The sequence below is a fragment of the Adelges cooleyi genome, unplaced genomic scaffold (assembly GCF_023614345.1).
Source record: "Adelges cooleyi isolate 19-005CV unplaced genomic scaffold, UGA_ACOO_1.1 ACOO_flye_CR_arks_rails_tigmint_CR_PRNA_30, whole genome shotgun sequence".
In the NCBI taxonomy this organism is placed as follows: Eukaryota; Metazoa; Arthropoda; class Insecta; order Hemiptera; family Adelgidae; genus Adelges; species Adelges cooleyi.
Window position 1 is genome coordinate 4,382,908 of NW_026095971.1, and position 25,186 is coordinate 4,408,093.

Here is a 25,186-nt window from a genome sequence, read left to right on the forward strand (position 1 = left end):
GTTTTTGGCATTCGTCTGTGAATTCAAAATCGTGTCATGGTTGAACAGACCTCTGACATTAAAATATTATATAATTTGCTGCGATTTGAATGCATAGACGCGTCATAATACACACAGAGAAATTACCTGCAGGCTGCGTCACGCCATTATTTATGTGTGTTGGTTTTTTATTATTTCGGTCAAAGCTGTTGTATTTAAAACAAAATTTACATAATAATTTTATGGTTCTTTCTTTTTAGATTTTTGGTTTTGTAATTTCGTACTTTGGTGTAATGTAATATTATAAGTTTTTTATATTATTCATCTCTAAGGTGGTGTAATCGACGAGGATCGATAAGAAATGAACACAGAAAATTACACATAAACTGTATACTTAAACGGTGGCGTAGCTACAGTGAGTGCAGGGGGTCAGCTGTCCATAGGTGTGTGCTATTTTAGGGCGTTTTTGTATGGTTTATTATGTACGTTAACATGTAATATAGGGCGTTAAATAAATGTCTTGCTCCTAGGCGCTTTAGTTTCTAGTTACGCCACTGTACTTATAATAGTATTAGTTATAATAACTGGTGTTTATTTCCATCTCCCTTTTAGCATAATATTAGAGCTACGCTATCAATCATAATACAAAACCAAACGACAGAATATCTGTCCACAGGGATGACAGTGTTTTAATAATTACAATTTTGTAGTTTTTCTTTTTGGAAACATTTGTATTTATGTATTTGTACAATATCGTAAAATTACCAAATATTATTTACCTTTTTCAGTATTTTCCAGAGCGCTATAATATTAACTTTTGAAACTTAAATAGTAACCGATATATATATATTAAACTGAGAATAATTTCCTGAAAACGTTAACTAGCTTTGAATAATTACTTTTAAAGTTATTAATGTTTGAAATTTAGGGCGGGAGATGGGTTGCGGTTGAGTAATGAGCGCAGTTAAAATATAATACTACACCCATCCCCCCGTCTAATACCCGTCTTAAATTTTAATAGCTTTAATAGTAATTTTTCAGAACTAGTTATTGACGAGTTAACATTTTCGGCAAATTATTTGCAATATAAAAAGTTAATAAAATATGTAGGATATCATTTAAGTTTCAAAAGTTGATAAAGCCCTATCGTATAGTACAAATTTGAATATTGTCTAGTACTATAATATAGCATAAACAAATATGTTAAAAAAAGAAAATCTACAAAACATTTGGCCATGTATATTACATTTTACCATACAATTTTTTTTTATTTTCATACGGTTTTCATACACTGTATATTAATTTACTGACTAGGATTCGACAAAGGAAACTTTAAATACAAATTTCGTTCTATTCTTAAAACCTGTTTTTTTAGTTGTTACGAGCAACAATTTATTTAAAATAGATATTTTTAACTATGTTATAATAACAGTTTTTGCCGGTAATAGTGTTGTGCATGAAATCTAAAATCTTAATGCAGAAAATATACTTTTAGATTTGTTTGAGCCCCTCTGGTAGAGATCTGGTGAATTTCACTTTTCCGCACCGGCCCTGCTATTACATAAAATAAATCCCCGTTTGACGTAACCGCCATTGATCAAGCGGTGTGGAGAATTTACAAAAATATTAACGCGTACAGTGTGCACTTGTAAGCTACCTTGTTAGGTTTGTGGGGGTCATAGTATGATACCACGTCCCGAAGTATCCAATAATAATAATATTCTTATTATATTAATAACTTGGGACGTTGTTGTTGTTGTTATTATTATTATTATATTTTATTATTGTGAAACGTATTGCCGCCGGATAAGGATAGGAGGGAGATGGCAAACCCAGACTGGGCATCCATCCGACCGGATCGTTTACTTTCTCCCTGTTGACTCCTTGTCCGTTCGTGATCTTATTCTTTAAGTAAACTTTGCAGTGCGCGTGCTGTGCCTCAAATCGCATCTCAGTAAACAAACCGAATCCACTCGGATACCACGGCGGAGGACATACCGAAATCGGAAATAAATACTTTAGCCATATCCGGAGCAATAGGTAAGAGTCAACCGATATATTTTATACCAATAGTTATTATTGATCGCGTGCGGTGTAAGTATAGTCGAAATCGAAAACAAGTGACTTCGATGAGTGACGGCCGCCAGAGAACACTACATGTCTCAACTATGTTGTTATTTAAACGCAACGGACTTATCCTCCGAATACGCGCGTAACGTCGAGTTCAATATTTACATTTTTGGCAAACTTAAAATGTATGATGGATTGAGGAAGATATGAAGATTCGTCGCATTGCCTTCCGTGTGATTTTTAACACAAAATAACAAAGAGTCGCGTTGTAGAAAACCGGGGAATCGGCCTCTTTTTTCACTTAATTTATCCAATCATTTTTGTACTAAAACCTCCTTACATAATATTCTTAGAAAATGTTAACAAAGATTCGACACAGAGATTAATAAAATACAAATTCTACGTGAAAGAACGTTTTATCGACTATAAAAGAAGTAAAATCATATCCGTAAAATCTCAGGACGTCTCGGATGTCTCGTCTAGTAAATTTACCCTACTAATAAAGTATTGTCTACAAGGTATATTTGTAGACACAAAACACCCGTAAATAAAATTCACTTTATACAAATATGATGAACATTATGTCCAGTATGGGTGATAAACTTTAGTGTGTTAGATTCATTTTGGGGGAACCGTCTATACCGGTTTGTAACTCCGATAAAACATTTGGTAGCTTCACACTTAAATTACATCACTATATTTGTGCCACGCTTTTTTCTTGGTTTTATTACTTTTGACAGATTTTTGTAATTCCGATTGCCCCGAGGACGTAAACGCGAATTATCTTTTCCCCTCTTGTTCTTTTTATCCTATCGACCCAAGCACGTATACAAGCGTTACGATTTTTTCACCCCGAGAGTGGATAAACACGGCCAAGAGTGCAAGGTATAATTTATTTTTCTTTCCGTTCCTCCTTTTGGAATTCGCAGCAACGCACAAGAGCTGCGACTTGCGAGTACAGACTTTTTCCTCTTTCGCTCGTGTATCAATAATAATATATTATATTATTAAATAGCGTTATGCCGTTATGGCTGTGGCGAAATGAGAATATGGCCAAGAAGTTTGGTAGTCGTGCCGAAATTGCTTTGATTATTACTTTTGTTATTATTAATTGTTGTCGTCGAATAAAATTCCTGGCCCTTGCCCCGTTGGCAATAATATGTAGTCGATAAATTTTACACGAAAATGTCATGCGGCCCTAAAGTTTATCGATTTGCCGCGGTATTTATTTTTTGATTTTTATTTTGCTGAAACATAGGCAGCTATATAGCCGTAATAATAGTGATAAGGTTATGTAATACTACGAAGGGATTTAAAGAAGTAAGATCCAATTCGTAAGATGGATAATCTGCATAGCATTATATTTTGTATGTAAAATAGAGATATAATTCCTAGTCTGAATTGTTTAAAAGGTAATCAAAATGAAACGTATCGTTCACATCCAGTGGCTTTGTATTTTAAATCATTGCCATTTAGTTTCCAAATTTAGTCGTGTAACGTAAATCCTCCGCCTATGAATATGTTAAACTAAGCAGTAGAAAGTACAGTCTACGTGATTTATGAAAAATAATGAACTGTCCAATTTGTTATGATTACCGAGTAGCGTGAATGTTTATTAAAGAATACACAATATTTCCCGGTTGCTTTAACATAATTTAACAGCCAGTGATTCGTTAATTTACAATTGTAATGTACTATTCAATTTAAAAAACTTTTGTGTAACCCGATATTTGTATTTTAACTGGTGAACAATAAAATAACTATTATACACACTAATTAAGTAATATAAACTTTGGTTAAAAGTTCCCCTAAATACAAAAACTAGTCGTTGTTGAGTATGTTATAACCATATTACATGGATAATAAATTCTTCCTATAAAACATTTATGGATCAATAGTAATTGTCAATGTTATTTTATCAATAGCATGCATTTAAACCTGGATTTAGCAAAACTATTATAAATTTAATTTTAAACATCCGGGATTGTCTATCTGTAGTATGATACTATTAATTGTAAGCTTACCAATATTCTTAACATACTTTTATACTTAAACGTTTCTAGACGATTATAAATTACAGCTAATTAGAATTTTGAAGGGTTTCAAAATTGTGAGTTGTGTTATTCCAAAAGCGGTTTCCATTCGAGTTTATTGTAACTTGTTAACTATAGAAAAATTTGCGGGCAAAGCTCTAAAATCTGAGAAAAAAAAATCAATTGAAATGGGTTACGTGCGACTATTGTTTGAAGATCGAGCTCAATAAAATGGCTGTTGTTGTGACAACGGCTTTTAAGTTTTTGAGGAGGACACACAACAACCGTATCTGGCAATTTACTTAGTTGGAATAACCGTGTATATAAACTATTGACTTTAGGATGCAACAGTTTGAATATAATCAGCGCCATTTAGGTATATGTGTGTCTGTGTGGTTGGTTAAGGAAAATATACAGTGAAGGGAAGAGGGACAAACGGCGGCGCCGGTTGAGATAAAACTTAATGGGCTGAGCGGATCCCCCGGAGTCGATGTACCGGAAGCCATTGTTCTTGACCAAATTACACCCGTCGACGACCGTAATGGGCTTAAGGCAAAAAAAAAAACGGTAACTTCCGATCTTTTCTGATCAACACCTTTTCCCCGGTGTTTTGTTTTGAAATTTCCTCTCTTCTCATTTCCTAAAGGAAACATTTTGTCTCACAACGTCTAAGAACATTTTTAATTCGGGATTTCGACGTCAAGCGCAGTACCAATCAGTTGGTTATTGAAGTAATTAAACTTTGAAAGCTTTTTAAGCTACAATAAATATTAAGATCTTCTACATTTAGTCTAACGGTTTAATTATTATAAAATTTGAACGTTAAAATGGCCATCGCGAACACATATTACGTGATAAGGAAAGCGAAAAAAGACCTCATGTGGACAAAGTTCATATCAAGAAATCGATCATCCACTAATTATCGGTTAACTGTACCTTGGAGTCTCTACGAATAGGGTATAGGTCAAAACATCGAATCGAATAATAGCCGGACATCAGAACAGATTTGTATAAATCGATCTCTGGAAAAAGGCCTCTTGTTGGCCGTCTATACAAAGCCGTAAACTTCAAAGTACTATAACTTAGTTAATTTTTTAGCTACAAAGATGTTCCAGGTCTCAAGTTGTTCAAAATTTAATCAAGAATTAGAAAATAGCCCTAACTAAATTTTGGAAAATGCCGACAAAAGGACCTTTCTTGCTTTCTTTATCACATATATTGTTGTTTTATGAAATATTCGTAATGCAAGTACTTCATGACACATTAAAGTACTCTGTAACAGTCCTTAAACTAATAAATTCAAAAGTTCCCAATTATTACGAAGTAGATCCGTCAACCTGCTACATATAATATAGGCATAATCTCAATCCATTTAAATGAAATACCCCATATCAGTTTAACCAAGGTCCAAGTCATAAAATATATTGTAATGTTTGTAAGAATTTGAAAGGAGATTTTTAAGACGTTTGCAGATAATACCGATTGGATAAAATATCGTAACTAAATAAAGTATTATCTTTACAAATTTCTCTATCAGTACTATATTATAAAAGTGTAAGGTGTTATTATATTATTTATTACACTAAAATTAGCACGTTACAACTAAATATAAGTTCCATCATATAATATGATTCATATTATTATCATTGTGTTATAACAATATTGTTGTTATAAAGGTTTTCGGTCATGATTATACTTGTACAAGTAATGAAAATGTTTATAAATTGAAACAGGAAAATAATTTTTTTCTTTATGAAATAGGTACTAAAACAGCTAAACCGTTTTAAGATAGGAAAATAATACTACACTATTATGTTATTAAAATCACCAACCGTAAACAATCTGATATCACACGACGAGTTATAAAATAAAAACCGTTTATTATCACTTTTGAAAAACAAAAAATTTAATTGGAATTACGTATAGGGATACAAATTTTAACAAGCTTGAATATTGTGTAAAATACTATGTTATTTCCTCTTCATTTCATTGGTAATTTCCGGAAATAGTAATACACATTTTGGTTTGATTACACCCTAAAAAACTTGTGTAGGTATCCATTTTATTTAAGTTAAGATGTTTTGCTTAAATGAAAAGCTCTTTTTTTAGATAGAAACCTTAGTTTTATGTTTTTTAACTCAATATTTTCAAACGTTTGTGTTCATTAGATAAATAAATATTAACTGTAATATAAATTGATGCTATCGGTGTTAACAGGGTAGGACATTATGTGGTTTGAATAATCTGCAATTCTGCCATAAGTAAATATAACCTTGTCTCTGAAACTTAATAACTGTAACAGTTTCGTATGTATTTGCAAGTCATTTGAACTCCGGATAATTTAGGCGGATTAGGTGTTGTTTTGTTGTGGTTTAAGTGTCCATTAAATGTATTAATCAACTTTTAAATGTTAAAAGTTTTTTTAACTTTGATGTTTTAAGAAAACACGTTTAAAACATTTATCAGGGTGTACACGTCTGCGGTCAGGAGTAGTTGAACACATTGGTAACGATTTAAAAACTGTAAAACAATACTAGTTTGTAAATTGAACGTTCACAAATGTGCATTATTTTTGGGCGTGACCGCGAATGAACTTATCTAACCTAATTATTCAGTATAATTAAAATAATTTGTATTGTCAAAAGTATGGCATGTTGAATAACTATACATTGTTTTTAAACGTTATTCATGTTAACGGTATATAATATTATGTTCATCTACGATAACATAATAATTACATAAGATGTATTTTTATGCCGTCTTACCTAGCATACGCTAGTAACGAGTGCCCAACGTATGTATACATATAATTATTATGTGGACTCTACCAGCTGTGTTGCTTTATTATTATTATTATATACATATTTATAAAAATCTCATCAGAAGCGGAGAACATATCCAACGTGTATACAATATACATATAGGATACCAGTATTAATATGTGCGTGAGCGCGCGCTATAATATAATGATCATATTTATATACGGGAGTCGGTGTAAGAGTGAAAGTAAAAAAGCCGATGGAAATAAAAACGAGAATCCGAAATTCCAATAAGACTCGGCGTGTTATGTGTACGATATAATAATACATCCGGAACAGTCTATATGGCTTATTGCCAGGCGCTGCTGGTAGAACCCGTTTGCGGAAGATTGTATTCCAACTTACACATAAACTGTGTCCCAAAATCTACAAGCAGATGATTATTTTGTATTTCGGAACAGAATTAACAAAAATTTGATGGGGAATCTAATGCACATTTTTATTTCAAAAAAAAAAAGTGTGGGATAGTCAATGAAATCATGAAGCAGTCAATAGTTAAATAGTCCCAACTCCAAAGTCCAAGAAAACACTTAACACGTTTTTATAGACCGGGATTTTTGGATATTAAATATATGAAATTAGACTTAATATAAGATAGGATTACACTAATAATTCTTTCGTGGACAGAAATATTATTAAATTGATACTCTTCAGATGCATCCACGTGTTTGATTTGTTTGCTAACGTTTCAGGCATAATATTATAGAGTACATCTATTGAGCGATAGTCACCGTTCAGTATAGTCGCAGAAGTCTACGAACAAGTTCCTGTGCTGCGCGAATTTTGGACACTTTTAATAATTTCAAAACTCGCATGCTGTTTATTTATTAGGACTATATACCGTAGTGTATGCATGCGTGTGTTAAGCGGTTACGTTGCTCAACAACAGGTTCAAATACCTTCGTCGTACATGCTAATATTGAGTAATTCTTGTAATCGCCATCCCGGGTAGTTAAAAATATTATTATACACTTAAGGTTTCAGAACAAAATTATGTTACAACAATTCAAATGAAACATTCCATTTAATTCCACTTTGCCAATAACCACAGTGTTATTATTTTAATTTTAAGTTATGTTGAGAAATACTACTTTTGACATCATCCGTTACCTGTATACATTAATATAATTATATCCCTATTATTATTTGTACACGACATTAGTTTCTATGATGGAGCAAGATATGTTATGTAAATAATTTTTATTTCGTGCCGTTAACCAGTTTTTTAAATGCAAAAAAAGAAACATTTTGGAAATATAAAATATTATATGTATATGTTTATCGCGTGGTAGTTAAATATGACTATTTTAAAATGTACGGTAAAAAATTAAAACCAAAATAGTGAGATAAGAGATCATTCCGATTAAATATTAAAAACTTGTATACCAGAAGGTAGTGCAATATGTAATTGAGACACTTATTAGAACCAGGGCCTAATCCGGCTTCTTTTTTGCAAAATTATTTTTTTATTCTACAATTTTTGATACTGTGGTAGAATATTGATCTAGTATGCATATCGGTTCATACAGTTATATAAAAACATAATTTTATTTTACAAGAAAATAGGCCTAATAAGTGTTATTTTATAAACCAAAGTACAACTGTGATTAAAAAAGTCTTACAAAGTAAAATATTGTGATAACTACTTTTAATTATAATATTCTCAAAATTAATATTGTTTTCTAAATGACATTTTTATTTTTGTTTTTTAAGCATGTTAATATAATATTGTGCATGATATTGAATAAAAATATTACATTCATACATAAAATAAATGTTTTTTTAATTAATTAAATATAAACTTTCGTTTTTAAAAGTTTTGATTAGAACAAAGACCCAATTTTACAACTTTAAAAAATTCCTTAGGCTAAATTAAAATTGTATAAATTAAATCAACTTATAAAATGGTAATAAATTAGGCAAAATTATAAAGTTTTTGTTGAAAAAATGTACCTAGAAAAATACTTTTTTGTGTATCTTGAAAAAACCAAAATTCGAAATTAAGCCCTTGTTTTAATAAGCGTATCAATTTGAAAGTAACTTAATACAATTCGAATAAACGTGAAGTGTTTCAGTGTGGTAAATTGTAGTTGTTAGATAAAATGTTTTAATTAATATATAGATAATACATAGGTAAAACCACCAACTTGAACTTACAGTTTATATGAAAGTATTAGCAGTACATAAATTAACTCAATATAAATTATAAAGTATTCATTCGAAATAAAATAACCCATGTTTTTTATAGTTTAATTTGATTAGAATAATCACTGTTATCCGTTTACATGGTATTTTAAATCACGTTAGTCTTGATTAAAGAAAATTATTTAATCCGATCTAATAAAACTGATATAAAATAAATCACCTTAGCCAGTGTTTACATGCTCTTACTCCAGAAGTTAACTAATTCAGATTAAGTAAATCGCAGGTTTAACTACTTACGTTAACGTAGTCTAATATTAAAACACGTATACACATTGTTATTTGCTGCATAAATGCGCATTAGCAAAGGGGAAAAACGGTAGTAGTCATATTATGAAAATTTTAGAGTATAGCAAAAACAAAGTTCGTGAATTCCTCTCCCTCTTACATAAGAACAAAAAAAAAACACATTAAATGTTATTCTAATAAAAATGTATTTATTTAAACTATCTATTGACATAAATAAAAAAAAATGAATGGCATAAATTGAAAAAACCTATTTGAAAAATACAATTTTCATAAAGTGACTACTACCGTTATTCCCCTGTGCCCTTCAATTGGGTTTTAATACAATTTTTAACCCCGGAGTTAGATTTAATAATATGGAGGAATCCAGTAAAAATAGTTAACTTAATGCATATAAACGATAAATCCGTTTTTTATGACTCGATCTTAATGCAAATTAAATGTTAACGTTTTAAGTTTGTTTCATTGCCTTTTTTTATAATTGTGGTGAAAACAAAAGAAATTAAAAATATAAATTGGGCGTTAATGTGGATCGAATAAATTTCCACTAGCTCTGTTTGAACAATATGGATTTTTACTGGCTATTGAAGTTGAGAAGTTTAAAAATTCGCAAATCTCTTGCGGTTTGGGTGGTTTGTATAATTATTTCCTCTTGTAGTCGTGGCGCGTTTGGATGCATTTTTTCTTTTACCAGCAGCCTCGTTAGCGCTCTCAATTAAAAACAATAGTTGTAATAATCATACATCTATGTGGTGCGAAAAGAACTCTCTATTATTAATATAATAATGCCGGCATATCATTTTTATGCTCTGTGTCATATTCTGTTCGCTGTATTGCGGTCACACTCATCTTATAGATAATATTGTTCCGGTGCTAACGATGTTGTCCATGTAGACAGCTGCTGTAAATTACATTAGCGTCGAGTTCAAGATTGCGTGACAGTGTTATTACGCTTCAATAGACACTTAGCACCAATATTTTACGCCCCCGACGATTAATATAAAATAACTATTTAGTTAACAACCATTAGGACTAATCGGATGAATAAAAATGTTATTCGGCAAAAATAAAGTAAAAGCTAAAAGTATATTATGTGCATATGGTATAATATTAAATATAAAGCTATTCATTTGCAAAAAAACTACTATAAATGTTTCTTTTATATATATATATATAGTTGTATCGAGTAGTGAATATGGTAACTATATTAATATACATATTTTAAATTCCCAAAATGCTAATTATCAATCGTAGATTTAGAAACAATAAATAAGCGGGAGGTTAACGCCTCACACAAGTTCGGATAAAATTCGGATAGTCATTTAAAAAAAAAAATAATACAATTTTAATATTAAGTTACACATAATATGAAGGCTAAACTTCAATGATAAACATTTATCAACAATTTTCTAAAAATTAAATTAATTTATTCATTAAAAAAATAAAATAGAATAAAAGAGAGCTTTATAGGCTACTATTAGATCCTGCTTTCTGGTTTATGCTGGCTACACATTACAATAACCGTATGGTTTTTATGCTAAATCGGTCACGTTATTATCAACTGCTTTAACGTAATAGTGTTATTAAAAAGTATTACTTCAGTAAAAAATAACCAATTATTTTACACGGCGACCATCGCTCAATTAGATCAAGTTATTAGTTAGTTATTTATTATAGTTATTAGTTATGTAATGATTATTATAGTCATCATGTATATTAGTGGTTTCGGAGTAATCAAATGTATACATCAACATTGTAAAACCAATCTCTACATCTGAGCTAAACATAAATGAAGTGTTCGTTGATTTTAAATACTTACAAGTTACACTTAATGTAGTCGCATAGTAAATCATGTGGTGATAATTATTTAAATAAATAATACGCATAAACACCTTACAAATCATAGAAATATATATTTGATGGTACTTACTATTGTACAAGGTGGGTAGGTCAATGATTTATGATTATTCCCATGAGCTAAATAGTGTAGTACGAATTACTTTACACGTTATCGAATCTAGTCAACTAAATAAATAGTTTAAATTTAATTAAAAAACATGTCATTGTCCATTGCTTAGCTAGTAAATATATATATATATATATAAGATAAGCGGATAAGATGTTTACTATAATTGAAAATTATTTACGATTATGGATATTTCTCTTCTAATTATCGAACAAATGCATCTACGATTATTGTAACTGTATACAGAATAGTCGACGACCGGACTTTCACCGATTACTTCTATCTGGTAGGTTAGTTTAGGTATTAGGTATTATTGCTATCTGGAATAGGTGTGAACGGCAATGGCCTAAGTAAACCCTATGATTTTATATAGTTGATGGTCAATTTAACGGGTTTTTTCCATCTTATATAAATTAGGTTAATATCTATTTGGTTCCGATAAGGGTAGGCACTCATTTGAAATACCGCGAATCACTGAATATGTCGATCACGATGGAAGGAATGGACTATGGGAACCTGTCGAAACGAAATTGAGTGTCGATAAACGATTAGTCTTTATCGCCAAAGTTAAATATTAATTAATTTACTCATTAAAAACAACGGCGCGGCGATACGAATCGATTTACATTGCCGACAATAATTTATTCTTATGTGTTCGGCTATCTATCTGTAAAAATTCAACGTTTTCTTTAAATTTCTAAACAACCGACAACGCTTTTTAAACGGCTGTATACTATATTTCTAATAATATGATTTGTCAAAAACAGGAGCGACTTTCCTGTCGTTGGCGTTTGAATTTGTCGTTTAGAGAATTCCGACAAGTTTGCCATTTGACGCTTTCGAGTTTTGTTTTGTTTTTGCCATCCGATGTTTGAACATGTTATTATGTTTCACTTGGACAGTACAAATCCGATTTTACATCCCGAGAGAATCGAAAGGTTCTCAATGTATGTAGCGGAAAAACTGTTACAAAAGTTCGCTGTAGTTGGCAACCGTTAAAAACTATACATTTTATCATTCACGACACACTCTAGGCACAATATATCACAGTTCTTAATACTACGTAAGAATGATACGCTAAACTTAAAAATGGCCGATCACTAGTTTTGGGCAATTAAATATATTGTTATTTTTCAATTTCAAAAAACAAGATATATATATATTGATACATAGACAGCATAGTTATAAGTAAAGTTGAATATCTAAACGAAGAGTTGTACTGTTATGTAGATCGATTGTTTGGTACCTTTAAAACTGATATGAGTACAAAGTTTCCCCAATTCATTTTAAACAATCTAGTCATTATATCTTTGTTTCAAACTTGCAGTTTAGTAATACGCTTTGGATGCCTCGTACGGCCAAAACATTCGGAGTAAGCCAAGAAGTGTTTGAAACAAAATGCTTCAGAACCGCAATTAGTTTGAATGGTACACTTTATACGGTCTGATGCCGTTTTTCGCCTTTGACGGTAATCGGTATTGAAACTGTCAAAATTAATTGCTCAGTGTAGAATAGTCAATAGACGGAAAATATACTTTTAACTGTACAATACTACTATCATTTCTAATTAACATTTAGACAGGGTCAATCATTCGAACCTAGCATATCATTCAGTGTATGTATTGGAAAAAAACACATGGTTGTAAAATCAATATCGTCTAATAGTTTCGACCAATGAAAATTTGCGCCAATAAAAGAAATACTCCATTACAATTAATTTCAGCGAACACTTTAAAATATTTAAAAATTGAGTTATACAGTGTTTAAGCTAAATATTTACAATAAATAGTAATAGTAATTAATGGTTAAATCTAAATTGATCTACTAAACTGTACAATATATTAAATATTTTAAACCTTTAAAAATAGATTCAGTGTAGACTTATATAGATAGATATAGAATGAATTTGTTATGTAGTTTTTTACAAATTCCCTTATTTACAGCTTATGAATTATTTTTAACGATACCATTCCAGTTAGTATAAGAATAAAAAGCTTTATAACGTTATCAGTGTTTTTTTTTAATTAAAAAATATTTGTTGACAAGTTGGCAAATTTAATGTTGTACGAATATTGTTTAAAGAATGTTGTTATTATTCATAATTTCGGTATGTTATGTAGTTTATATTCGGTATTTGTCAGTGACCGAAAGCTTCTGTACCACGGACAATAGTAGTAAGTGTTAGACCATGCACTGCGGATACACCCCGATGGGCTGTATGATGCTAATCTCTCAACCCTGCAGTAATTTTATTTGATATGTATAGTACGGGACGAACCCATTACAAAAATTTAAATACAGTACATTTTAAAAAAACATCACGGTAAACTGGACTGGCTGTTTAACAATAGGAAGAAGACGGGTCACTATTAGCAATACGCAACATACGGATAATTGGGGAGTTAATATAGTAATACAATAGCGGCGCAGTTTTATTGGGGGAAATAGTAAGCATTAATTCCAATCGCCGTTAAACGCTACGCCGATATTGTTTTAGCCTTTTTTGAGTTGTATCTGCAATTTTACATAAAACAACAATAGGCTGAGTAGTCTATATTATGTAGTAAAACAAAAGCTTGATGTAGGTTATGGTTAAGGCACTGACATATAACATATTTCATTTTTAACTCTCAATAGAACTATGTACATACATTAATTAATTTTAGCATAATTTTAATGTTTTACAAATATGTTTATACATTTTCTCACAATGATATTTTTACTAAAAATTGTATGTGCATCGTCATGTCATAGTCCATTCAATATTAATGATATTTGTAAAACGCGCACAATGCGGGCAACGTTCCTTATTCGTGGCAATAAATCATTTTTTGAAATTTTATACAGCAATAGAACACGATTAATGCATTAATAAATATATATTTGTGCACACTTATTTTCATATCATCCTCATGCTTACATAAGCTTATGCGCAAGTGACAACACATCACGCTTAGGTTGTTTTTGTCGTATGCTTTTAACACAGACAAATGCATAATAAATATATTATACATCTCCAGATAGGCCTGTTACTAGCGTTATGCAACAAATGAAATAAGACTATCGCCGAGTGCTGCTTCTATGCAGTAGGTAGGTATTCGTCTCTGTAATCGGCGGGAAAGTTTCCATTCTTAAAATGGCTAATACCTTACACCGTCACTGAAATGCATATGATGTATTACTTAGTGTCCACGTAAATACTCAAAGCCCTTGTCCATAGAACTTGAACGTTTAGACATTTTCATTGAAGAATACAACGAAATTGTATAAATAACGTTTTCGCTATCAAATATCGCATATTGTACTTAGGTGGGTTGCGTAATAAACATCTCGAGAGTTGTAATCGATCGTTTCGTTAAATAACAAAACTAAAATCGTCATACCTTGTGTAACAATAACACAACTAAACTAGTCTCACAAAATCGTTATTTCTGTACAGTGCACACAAATAATAACGCACGCCGGCTGTCGCATCTTTTGATGTTATATTAACTTCAATGTGAAGCTGAGAAAGTATTGATTTTATGTTTTCACTAATTAAACGATGCGGCGGAAACTCTGAGGTTCAGTAAAATATTATGTTTTTTATTAGAAAAATCGATCCACACATTTATATAGTGCATATCCTTTTTTCAGTTTCTATTAATAGTTCTAAAATATATTTATAGTGTATACAATCTAAATGTTTAACTGCAAAGTGATAAATTAAATGTATTAAAAATATAAGTATATTTACCTTTTTTTTCAATTTCATTTTTTATTTTGTTTAAAAATATTCTCAGCTTAATGTTTTATAAAACCAAAGGGTTTTAGGTGTTTATTCAAGCTGACGTTTATTTCATGATGCTTTACAATCACATAATTTATTGAGTTTTTCAATTCAATTCTAATAAAAAAACGGTTAAGTAGTTTATTATTAAAAACTTAGCAGTCATCTCTAAGAGTTTTGTATTTGATAGATATTTAAACGCATTTGTACAAACGATGAACCACGTTGCTATTATTTTTCCAGTTTAAAGCTTTTGCAATTATGATAAAATAAGTTTCTTATCTAATATTTAAATTGGTGAGTATTAAAAATTGTTTACTGTCTTTACACTTATCAAAGACAACATCTGCTAATAATTATTGTTACGTCACATTTTGACATTTAAAGCAAAACAGTAGGTATATGCGTGCAATTTAATTTGTTTCTATTTTTAAATTCAGCGTGTCCGAGAGTCCACATTCGTCAGATATATTTAACTTCTTATGAGAAAATAAAAGTTCATTGCGGTGCTTGTTAAATGAATTGCAATTACACGTGCTGAAATGACCCGCAAAGTTCAGCGTACAATTAATCAATTCTAACGTTTCGATGTATTAAATTTAAGCTGTTTAACATTTTTATCTGTCATCTGTTTGTCGTTAGTATAATGCAGTTATGCAACTGTCTAAAAAAATAGTTAGGAGTTGTTTCAATTTAAACATACATCATTTTATCATGATCATATATCTATTAGAATTTTTGCGGTGGACGTCAACCTTAGGGTTAATAAAACAAATTTGCAGGATTATCTATTTTAGAGGGAAGGGTTCTGTCGAGAAAACCCTCTGGCTGTGTGATGAAGCAAGACCAGAAAACAAACGTCGAGTGAAATTAATTATAGCTGGCAGCGTGCCTTAGTCCGTAACCGTGTGTATTAAATTGTCTGTTAAAATCATAAGAAAAAAAGCGAAAAAGCAGCACCATTGGTCTGAAGGCATTACTTGAGTGAGTATAAAATCATTTTCATTGAAAATTATAAAGGCTTAATGCACTAATTAGTAAATATTTTTTATCGTATTTGATTTTTTCACCAAATAATATAGAATGTTATTTTAGTTTCTCTAATAAAATTAAAAAACGTGAAGCGATAGTTGGTCATTGTATCAAGTGACAACAAATATTCAATTCATATACAAACTGGAGCGAGCAGAGTTATCAAAAGTATTTTTGAGATCGACTAATTTAATTTAAACCGTTTTAGGTGATACACACATCGTGAAATTTAACTACGGACTAAAGTTAATTCAAATTTTAAAAAATTCACCCTGTAAAACCGAAGTTTTTGTCGAGTCATTTAAACATTAGATAGTAAATAAAAAACATTTTATAGTTCTCTTTTTATAGCGTTTAATTTGTCATAATGATTTACTGGTCAAACATTATAAATATATACTAAACAGTTACTTTGGTCATGTCGACAAGTTTTTTTACGAAAATGATTTATTAAATATTTAGATCACTATTAAATCAACGATCCGCACTATATTTTTAAGGGGTACAAAATTGAATTTTTCTGCTTGAAGTACGGCGAAAGCGATGATAAATGCAATTCTGTCTGACTTTCGTTTGATTTGGAGTAGGTTTAATCGTTGGCGGTCGTTTCGACGCCTCGTGTTAGCATTCGGCATAATAGAACATGAACGATCATCGGCTATCAATGATTCTGTTTTATCATAAATCACCGACATCAATGCGACGCCTCCTTGTTTTCTCCTTTACCTACTCCCCGTTGGCTAGACGGCGAGCACCACTTTTCACGCACTGAAAACACATTGACTGCGGCGGCGCCCTGCCTAGTCGAGTAGTTCGGTAGGTAGGCAATAGCGACGTAATAGCGGTTTCTAAACTAGTTTACTCGGTTTCGGTATTCGGTTTGGAATTGCAGAGGCCAGTGCGGTTACATGCGACCATTATGGTTACATAACAACCATACTATTATCTTCTTACATGTTTTCGTTTGTTGTCGTTTTGACATTTGCCGTGGCCCTCCGAACTTGCCGTGATTACGACCTTGACGGCAGAGCGCAGCAAGAACTTCCTACTACTATTCACACACACATACTATGTATGTGTTAAGAAATAGCCAACATGGAGTTGATCGAACGACGGTGAAAATTGTACAGTCATTGGGTATTGTGGCAAATACTACAGTCAAACGCGGTCGAACGGGTTTGGATTGATCAGACGAGCCCAGACGATATGTCCTAACTCTTAATAGATAATGGGGCGCAATAAATTACTGATATTTACCCAATACAAATACATGCAGCGTTTGGTATTGTTTAAATAGGTACTTAAATAATCTACCTGATAACTGGTCAATCCATAATGATAACTATTTAACAAGTATCTTACGGTAAATTAGTTACTTAACACGAAATATTAACAAAATATACAATAAACGTATTAAAAATAATTGTATTCTATTATTTGGATTATTTGTTTTACACTTGTTTATTTCGTATGTCGTACGTTTAAAATAAATAAAATATTATTTAAATGCATTTTACAATAACGTTTTACCTAATTATATTGTATGTGGCTAACATATAAAATATTTTATGTCATATGATATTTTACGTGGTTTGGCGGAGAAAATACAAAAGTTAATGTGTAAATAATATAGATATTTTCTAATAATAGTAGTACTAGACTGTTAAATGTCATTATTTGCATACAAATACGAGAACCTCGGAGTCTTTTCGTGGCTAGCTTATAGTCACTTTCGGTTTTCGTAGAGACTGTTGAATATTCAATTTCTATTAGATGTTTTTAATAAATCATTTTTACTTCACCAATAATCAGTAAATGTTATTATATTTATAAGAAATCTTGTGATTATCGTTTGATAAATCTTCACTTGTAAATTTATTTTTAAAATAAACATTATCAGCCTCTAAAGTTGTATCTTATAGTGGGCAAGCGTTATTTTTTTAAGATAGGAAACCAAGCAAAACTTTATTTTATACTCTTATCGAATTATAATATTGGTAGTACATTGGATTTATTATTTTATGAACTAATTTTATAAACTACGACGAGTTAAAGTTGTAGTTTACAATTATAAACTTTATAATAGAAAATAAAACAAATAATTTCTAGTCCAATGTATTTGTTGTAATTCATTATCTAGGTTTAATTTCCCAAAGAATTTAACACCTTCTAATTGATAATAATTATATCGGCTTTTAACTTTTTTTGTTGTTGTTGCAGGGTAAATCAAAATGGAAGAGAAAAGCGAGGTAGCAGAGTTCTTCAGTGGACGGTCGGTGTTTGTTACCGGTGGCACAGGGCTGATGGGCAAAGTGCTCGTGTGGAAGTTATTGACAAGTTGCCCAGACTTGAATAAAATATTCGTGTTGATCAGAACTAAAAGGGGCAAATCCGCTTATCTCCGGTACCAGGAAATTATTAAAGCTCCAGTAAGCATTAAAATAATTACGTACAATTTATTATCATCGGATAGTAAACAAAAATCGATTTTTTCCTAATAGTTGTTCGACGGCATAAGGAAAAACAACAAGAAATTGTTAGATAAACTGGAAGTAGTCAGCGGCGATGTTGGCATAGACGAACTCGGTGTTACGCCTGAATTGAAAGATAAGATCATTTCATCTGTCTCGATCGTCTTTCACGGAGCTGCCACATTGAACTTGGACGCTACGCTCACAGAGGCGGTCAACTTAAACACCAACGGAACATTGCGAACGCTCGAGTTTTGCTCAGTCATGAAGAATTTAGTGGTAAAATACCGATTACACAGGATATTAAACAATTGTTAACACTCAATAAAATAACTGTACTCAATTGCGCCTAAAACATTAAAACAGCATATAGAAAATAGGTTATTCATGGTTGTACGTCTATGTATTTCCTCTACCAATTAGAGCTCAGACGACTTATAGATTTGGCAGTTCAGAGTTTTTACAAATGGCTGAAAACAAGCTTGGCGCCTAAGAGACAGGTGGCCTTTTCTTCCTCTAGACAAGGCGCAGCGACCGTCCGTTTTTACACTCAGCCAAGCGCCTGCCTCTATACAGAATATGTCTGTTAACATAATGTTAGATTGCTTATGACTAAGATAAGGATAATGTTTCAGATTTGGTGGATATCTGATCATCCGGATTGACCGAACCTATTTATTACATTAAAAATAGATTAAAACATTGGTACGAATGGAAATAATTCACTAACATTTTAATCGTTGTACCAACGATTTATCATTATTTAAGAAAGTCTATTTATTACATGGAAATCTTTAACTTTAAAAAAAAAAATATGAAAACGTTAATTACTAATCATATAATAAATTAACAATACATTAATTTGATGATATTTTCATTTTCAATTATCTCAAAGGTAAATTTATATTATGAATTTAAGTAAAATATTAACAACTTGCTAGGAATGAAATTTAAGTTGGAATTTATGAAGTATTCTAGTATTCAAAAAAGGATTAATCGAATACTAAAAAATTTAAATTTTATTCGTAATACTCATGTAAGGTTGTTTTATTATAATTATGATAATTGATATATTTGAAGTTCATACCGAATTATATACTGGACAAATTTGGTCTTCCGTCACTAATAACCATTATTGTACACAATTTGGGATGTGTTCTTTAAGTCAATTGATATTTTTTTTCATACTTAGATTTCCTAAAAAGACAAAATAATGCTTTTGTAAACGTTGATAACAGTGTTTTTTCTTAACTTATAATCACGTAGAACAAAGTCAACTCTCCTTACTATCGTTATAGGGTTAAAGTAATTGAAATACAGTAATAATTGAAATACAGTACGGCAATCTCTTATGGAATGCATTTTTTCAGGCGTTTGTTCATTTTTCTACTGCTTTCTGTCACGTAGACTTGGATTCGTTGAGCGAAGAGGTGCACAAATCGGCTTTTGACGCTCGCAACATAATCAGGTTACAGACGTGGCTCAACGAACAATCAATCAAAATGGTTACACCCCAGTAAGAATAAGTCTGACATTATTTTAAAACTTTTTTCAAGGCGTTTGTTCTATTTATTGGAGAAATTTATTGAGATACGTAGGTTCTGAATGGACGATGTTTTAACACGTTATTTATGAACAAAGGGCCACACCATTCCTCAGTAAGGAATAACAAAATAAATTATTTTTCATGATCCTATAGAAACACAAAATAACTGTATTTATGGAATGTTTTTTTGTTGAAATGTATTCTAGCCGTCTTACTTGTGGGGTTCTTTGTTTTCGTTACAAATAAATTACAATATTATGTACCATGGTAGACAATTATTGACTATCGAAACTTAATTTGTTCGATATTTATTACATATTATATTATAATTTACAATGGCTGAAGCCTGAATTTAATGACTGATATTTTTTAGTCTAATCCTACCTCATCCGAATACTTACACGTTTTCGAAGCGTTTGGCCGAAGACATTGTCAGCGAGTTCTATCCTCAACTTCCTGTCACTATCGCCAGACCATCAATAGGTAACAGCATTGCTTTTAACGTGAAAAACGATTCATGTGAGATTCCTGCCGACAACAGAGAGATGTCACGGCATAGCTTAGGTGAACGGATAGTAGAACCTACAATCTACTCGTCTAAGCTATGACGGAGCATCCCTGTTGACAGCGGGGTCACACGTGAAGCCGGTCGTCCTATTTGTGCACATCACTGCTTATCTATGTATTAGTCAAAATATGCATAGTAAATATGTAATAAAAATGTATGCTTTAGTGACTCCTGCTTTAAAGGAACCGTTACCTGGTTGGGTAGACAACTTAAACGGCCCTACTGGTATACTGGCAGCCGGCGGTAAAGGTGTGCTGAGATCGGTCTTGTGTAATCCGGATTACAATGCCGAAGCCGTGCCGGTGGATTTGGCGATTAACGCTGTAATCTCTATAGCATGGAAAACTGCTACAACCAAAGAAAAGTAAGTAAATAAAACGGTTATTTTATAATTCAAACAAATTTCGGGTTAGGTGTATTAGAGAAAACGGAAAAAGATAATTAAAATTTAACATGACATAAATTATTAAATGAATTCGATGTAACGACTCGCTTAATTAAGTACTCTGACCACTGGGAGCTGACCTACTATGTTTTATCATTAATATACTTCAATTTTTATTTATTTAAAGTAGATTATATAGTATATAATTTCAGTGTTTAATTGAGAGCTCCCTAGTTTGGATTCAGGTTATCTTTTACCTGTTAGTTATTTAATTAAATTTAAATTTTTCCGAGCTTTAATAATCCGTAACCATAATTAAGTTCAAATACCTTGTTAATTACAATTGAAGGGCTGCGGTGAAAAAATATCAATGTCAATTTTTGTTCATTTTGCCTGTATGTCTAAACTTCCGGCGGTCGTTATTCTCGACTAATCTGTTTTTTTCCCTAGTTCGAGCGCATAAAATATACAATACGTCAATACAAATAATTTGATACCAAAATCTCATTTTCAAAAAAAATTGCCATTGATCTTTTTTCCCCGCAGCCCTTCAATTAACACTTCAGTTCGTTTGTATTGAGCTTTGGTTTGATCGTTTCCACGAAAATTACATATTTCTATTGGAAATATTAACTATTAAACAAAACGTAACTGTTTTACAGACGAAACACCATTCCGGTTTATAATTTGACGCAACACAATTTAAATCCGATCACTTGGCGGACGGTGATGGAAAAAGGCAAAGAAATTGCTTTCAAGTATCCGTTTGAACTGATGTTGTGGTACCCTAGTGGAGATATGACGACCAACCGGTTTTACCACATGTACAAAGTGATTTGCTACCATTGGATACCTGCATACTTAATCGATACGATTATGTTTTTGCTCGGCCAAAAGCGATTGTGAGTATATGAGATACACTTATGTACAGGTAGGCCAGAAATAAATGTGTGAACAAATTCAAATTTCTATCAAGTTATTGTTATCTATATTATCGTATAAGATTAAATGTGTAAAGAAAGTTAATTTAAATTTTTGTTACAACTTTGAATGCTTCTGTTCTTAGTAATGAGATGTTTACTTTAAGCAGGTTAACGCAAGAAAAATGTTGACATTTCACTAGAGTCGATGACTATTAAACAAATTATTTATTTTCATTCCCTTTTCTTAGTTTTTACATTTTTTTCTGATTCAATGCCAGAAAGACACATTGTGGTAATATGTGAATGATTTCTCTACCTTAATTACTCCTAATAATCGGATAGCTTCTATTACTATGTCTTTAGGGCATCTTCTGGATCGTTTTTAGCTTGGCTTTCACCTTATGACCTGTCTAACTGGTCCTTATAACTTATACTTATACTAAAAAAAATATCTTAATTTACGTATTATTATTTATTAATAATTCTTTGTAAATATAGATATTGATATATACTATATATCAATATTATATAGTATTGGAACAATGTGTATGATCAACATTATCACAGCAATGATTAAGAAAACTTAATTTGGCAGTAATTTTGTGTTAGTTATACATATTAATACGTCTTCTTAACACATCGGTGTGCAATACTATACTAGATACCCAATCAAAATTGCATTATTAAAATTTTATTGGCATAGGTCTGAGATAATCAGAGGATTCTGTACTGCTCTTCTAATATTGAGCTGACTCGACAGTAATGCGCCAACGTTTGTATCATTGGTTTTTTTTTTAGTGTAATGTAGCAGTAGTAAAAGTAAAGGTAGTCAGTATTATGAATGAAGAAAGAATCCTAGGGTCGGTAGCCTTTTTTTTTTGTGCAATACTGCTCTTGATGTGAGAGTTTGTACCAAACAGACGTTGCTGATTTTGTAGAAATCTAATCTGAATCGATTTTCTAATTCCTGGTTTTTATTACCGATTTCTCATCAAACGCCAATGTATGATAATTTATATTGTGTTACAGCATGTTAAGAGTTCAACAAAAGATTCAGGACGGATTGCGTGTGCTCCAATACTTCACGATGCGCAATTGGGACTTCAAAAACGACCGACTTTTGGCCCTCAGGGAGACCATGAACTCCGCTGATCGTGAAATTTTCGATATGCACTTTGAAACAATGGACGTCGAAAGTTACTTTACCAACTGCATCTTGGGTGCTAGGCAATATTGTCTCAAAGAAGATCCAGCCAGTATACCGAGGGCTAGAAAAACGCTTAAAGTGTAAGTGTTTCAAATCAAACGGTACACACGACATCTTTTGAACGCAACGAGTGCCGTGTACTGTTTAATGCATAATATATCCTAACAAAACCAATTCATTTTTTTTATGTATGAAATATGTGTTTCTAGGTTGTACGTGCTGGACTTGATCTTCATCTACTTGAAGTACGCACTAGTGGCCTGGTTGTTTTACAAACTGTACTCGGTGGTTAACTCTGCGTTTTAAGTCGTTTCCCATAGTACACTTATCCCGCGTTACCTTATACTGTACACACTGTACCTATACTTTATTATTGTTGTTTGTTTGTTTTTTTTTTAAGGATTTTCTTTTTATTGACGATTCATATTCTACCGAAATCATTACGCCTCGACCGTTCTATCATCAAATCGGATTCTTAGGCTTTTACAATTATTTACTAATAAGTATTTACTAATACCGTCATCAAATCCAGACATCTGCACGTAGTTTTTTTGTTAATAGTAGATTTTTTTATTTCACTTCTTGTATTTCTTCTCCTTTCTCTGAACCACCACTACTGTACTGCACTGCCTTCGAAAATGACAAAAAGCCGTTCTGACTACAACACTAGGTATATGTATTCATAACGATATGCGCCCCGTCTCGTCGTCGCACCCCACGACACCCAAAGAGAAGAACACGCGTTCCGGCCGCCCCTTGAAAGTATTTAAACGCATTGTTCGCGCTCGCATATACAGAAGAAAGCAGACATCACAAGTGCCTTTTATAGTAATATACAGCCAAGCATCTTTTGTTCGTTCGACCACTTGCTTCGGGGGGTACTCGCTATACAGTACATATATATTATATTTCGCCGGCTTTTGCAAATGCGATATAAAAACGGTAGACGAGAAAAATATGTACTCTCTAGCTGAAAAAAAAATGTCCATCACTTAAGGTTCATTATGGCGGCCAAATACGCGACGCTGCGCTGTTTGGAAAAGTCGATACAAAAACATATGAAAAGGGGTATAAAGTAAACTGTTTTCTTGATGAATGTTTAAAGTGATTAAACGAAATAATGGGAGAAATGACCTTCGATCATAATTTGGTAGAAGAAAAACTACTTAAATGTTATACGCTATGAATAAAATAAAAATGAATAATTTTCTTTGCTTGTGTCTTTGCTGTATGTTTTTATCTTAATAAAAAAATTCGATTGCGCATCTTAGTAGCACCACCACGATTGAATATCCATTCACAAACTCTTAAGTAGGACCTATGGCTACCGCTGCAGCGTATTGCTTATCTAATTACATTAAAAGCGTTCATTTTCGTCTTCCAACCGATTACTGGTACTACGTAGTAGGGCAACCTTTATTTTTAGTAGTGAACAAAAATTATGTGTGATATACACGTTTTAAAGTCGTTTTAAGAGCTTTTCAAAACTACTTGGCCATTTGAAATACCTCGATTAGAAAAAATTTATAAAGATAAACAAAAAGTTTGATTTTTCACATGTCATTGAAATGCAAAAACAATGACCCATGAGCACATACTTAGACTTGAGATAAAAAATCGAAATTTTGAGATAATTTCCCTTTTGATAAGTACTATCTAATAGTATACCTGGAAACAAAAAAACACCTGAATACATATTGTAATACAATCCTTAATAACAACGGTAGAAGAGAAAAAAATGACCATATTTCGTCTTCCACTAAATTAAATATAATATACAGTTTAAACGGTGTTACCATTACATTCAATGCAACCAAAGAACTAAACCAATAATATTAACTATTTTGTATGGTTATCCAATTACAAAATATTATTATGCTTAATCATTGTTAAATAAATTAATACAATTTTAGTTTAAACAAATAAATCAAAATGTCAATCTATTATTACGATTTATCAATTATATTAGC

The 25,186-nt window shown here is 31.6% G+C and overlaps 1 protein-coding gene across 1 annotated transcript; it reads left to right on the forward strand.

The window, feature by feature from the left end:
- Window positions 1–1,866: 1,866 nt before the first annotated feature.
- LOC126838360 (putative fatty acyl-CoA reductase CG5065) lies at window positions 1,867–25,186 on the forward strand. Its single transcript, XM_050572718.1, has 9 exons — window positions 1,867–2,019; window positions 18,337–18,545; window positions 18,618–18,866; window positions 19,958–20,103; window positions 20,507–20,616; window positions 20,867–21,065; window positions 21,749–21,988; window positions 23,039–23,296; window positions 23,426–25,186. Exons 2-9 carry the CDS (start codon window positions 18,348–18,350, stop codon window positions 23,520–23,522), a joined length of 1,497 nt encoding a protein of 498 aa, XP_050428675.1. The 5' UTR covers window positions 1,867–2,019; window positions 18,337–18,347; the 3' UTR covers window positions 23,523–25,186.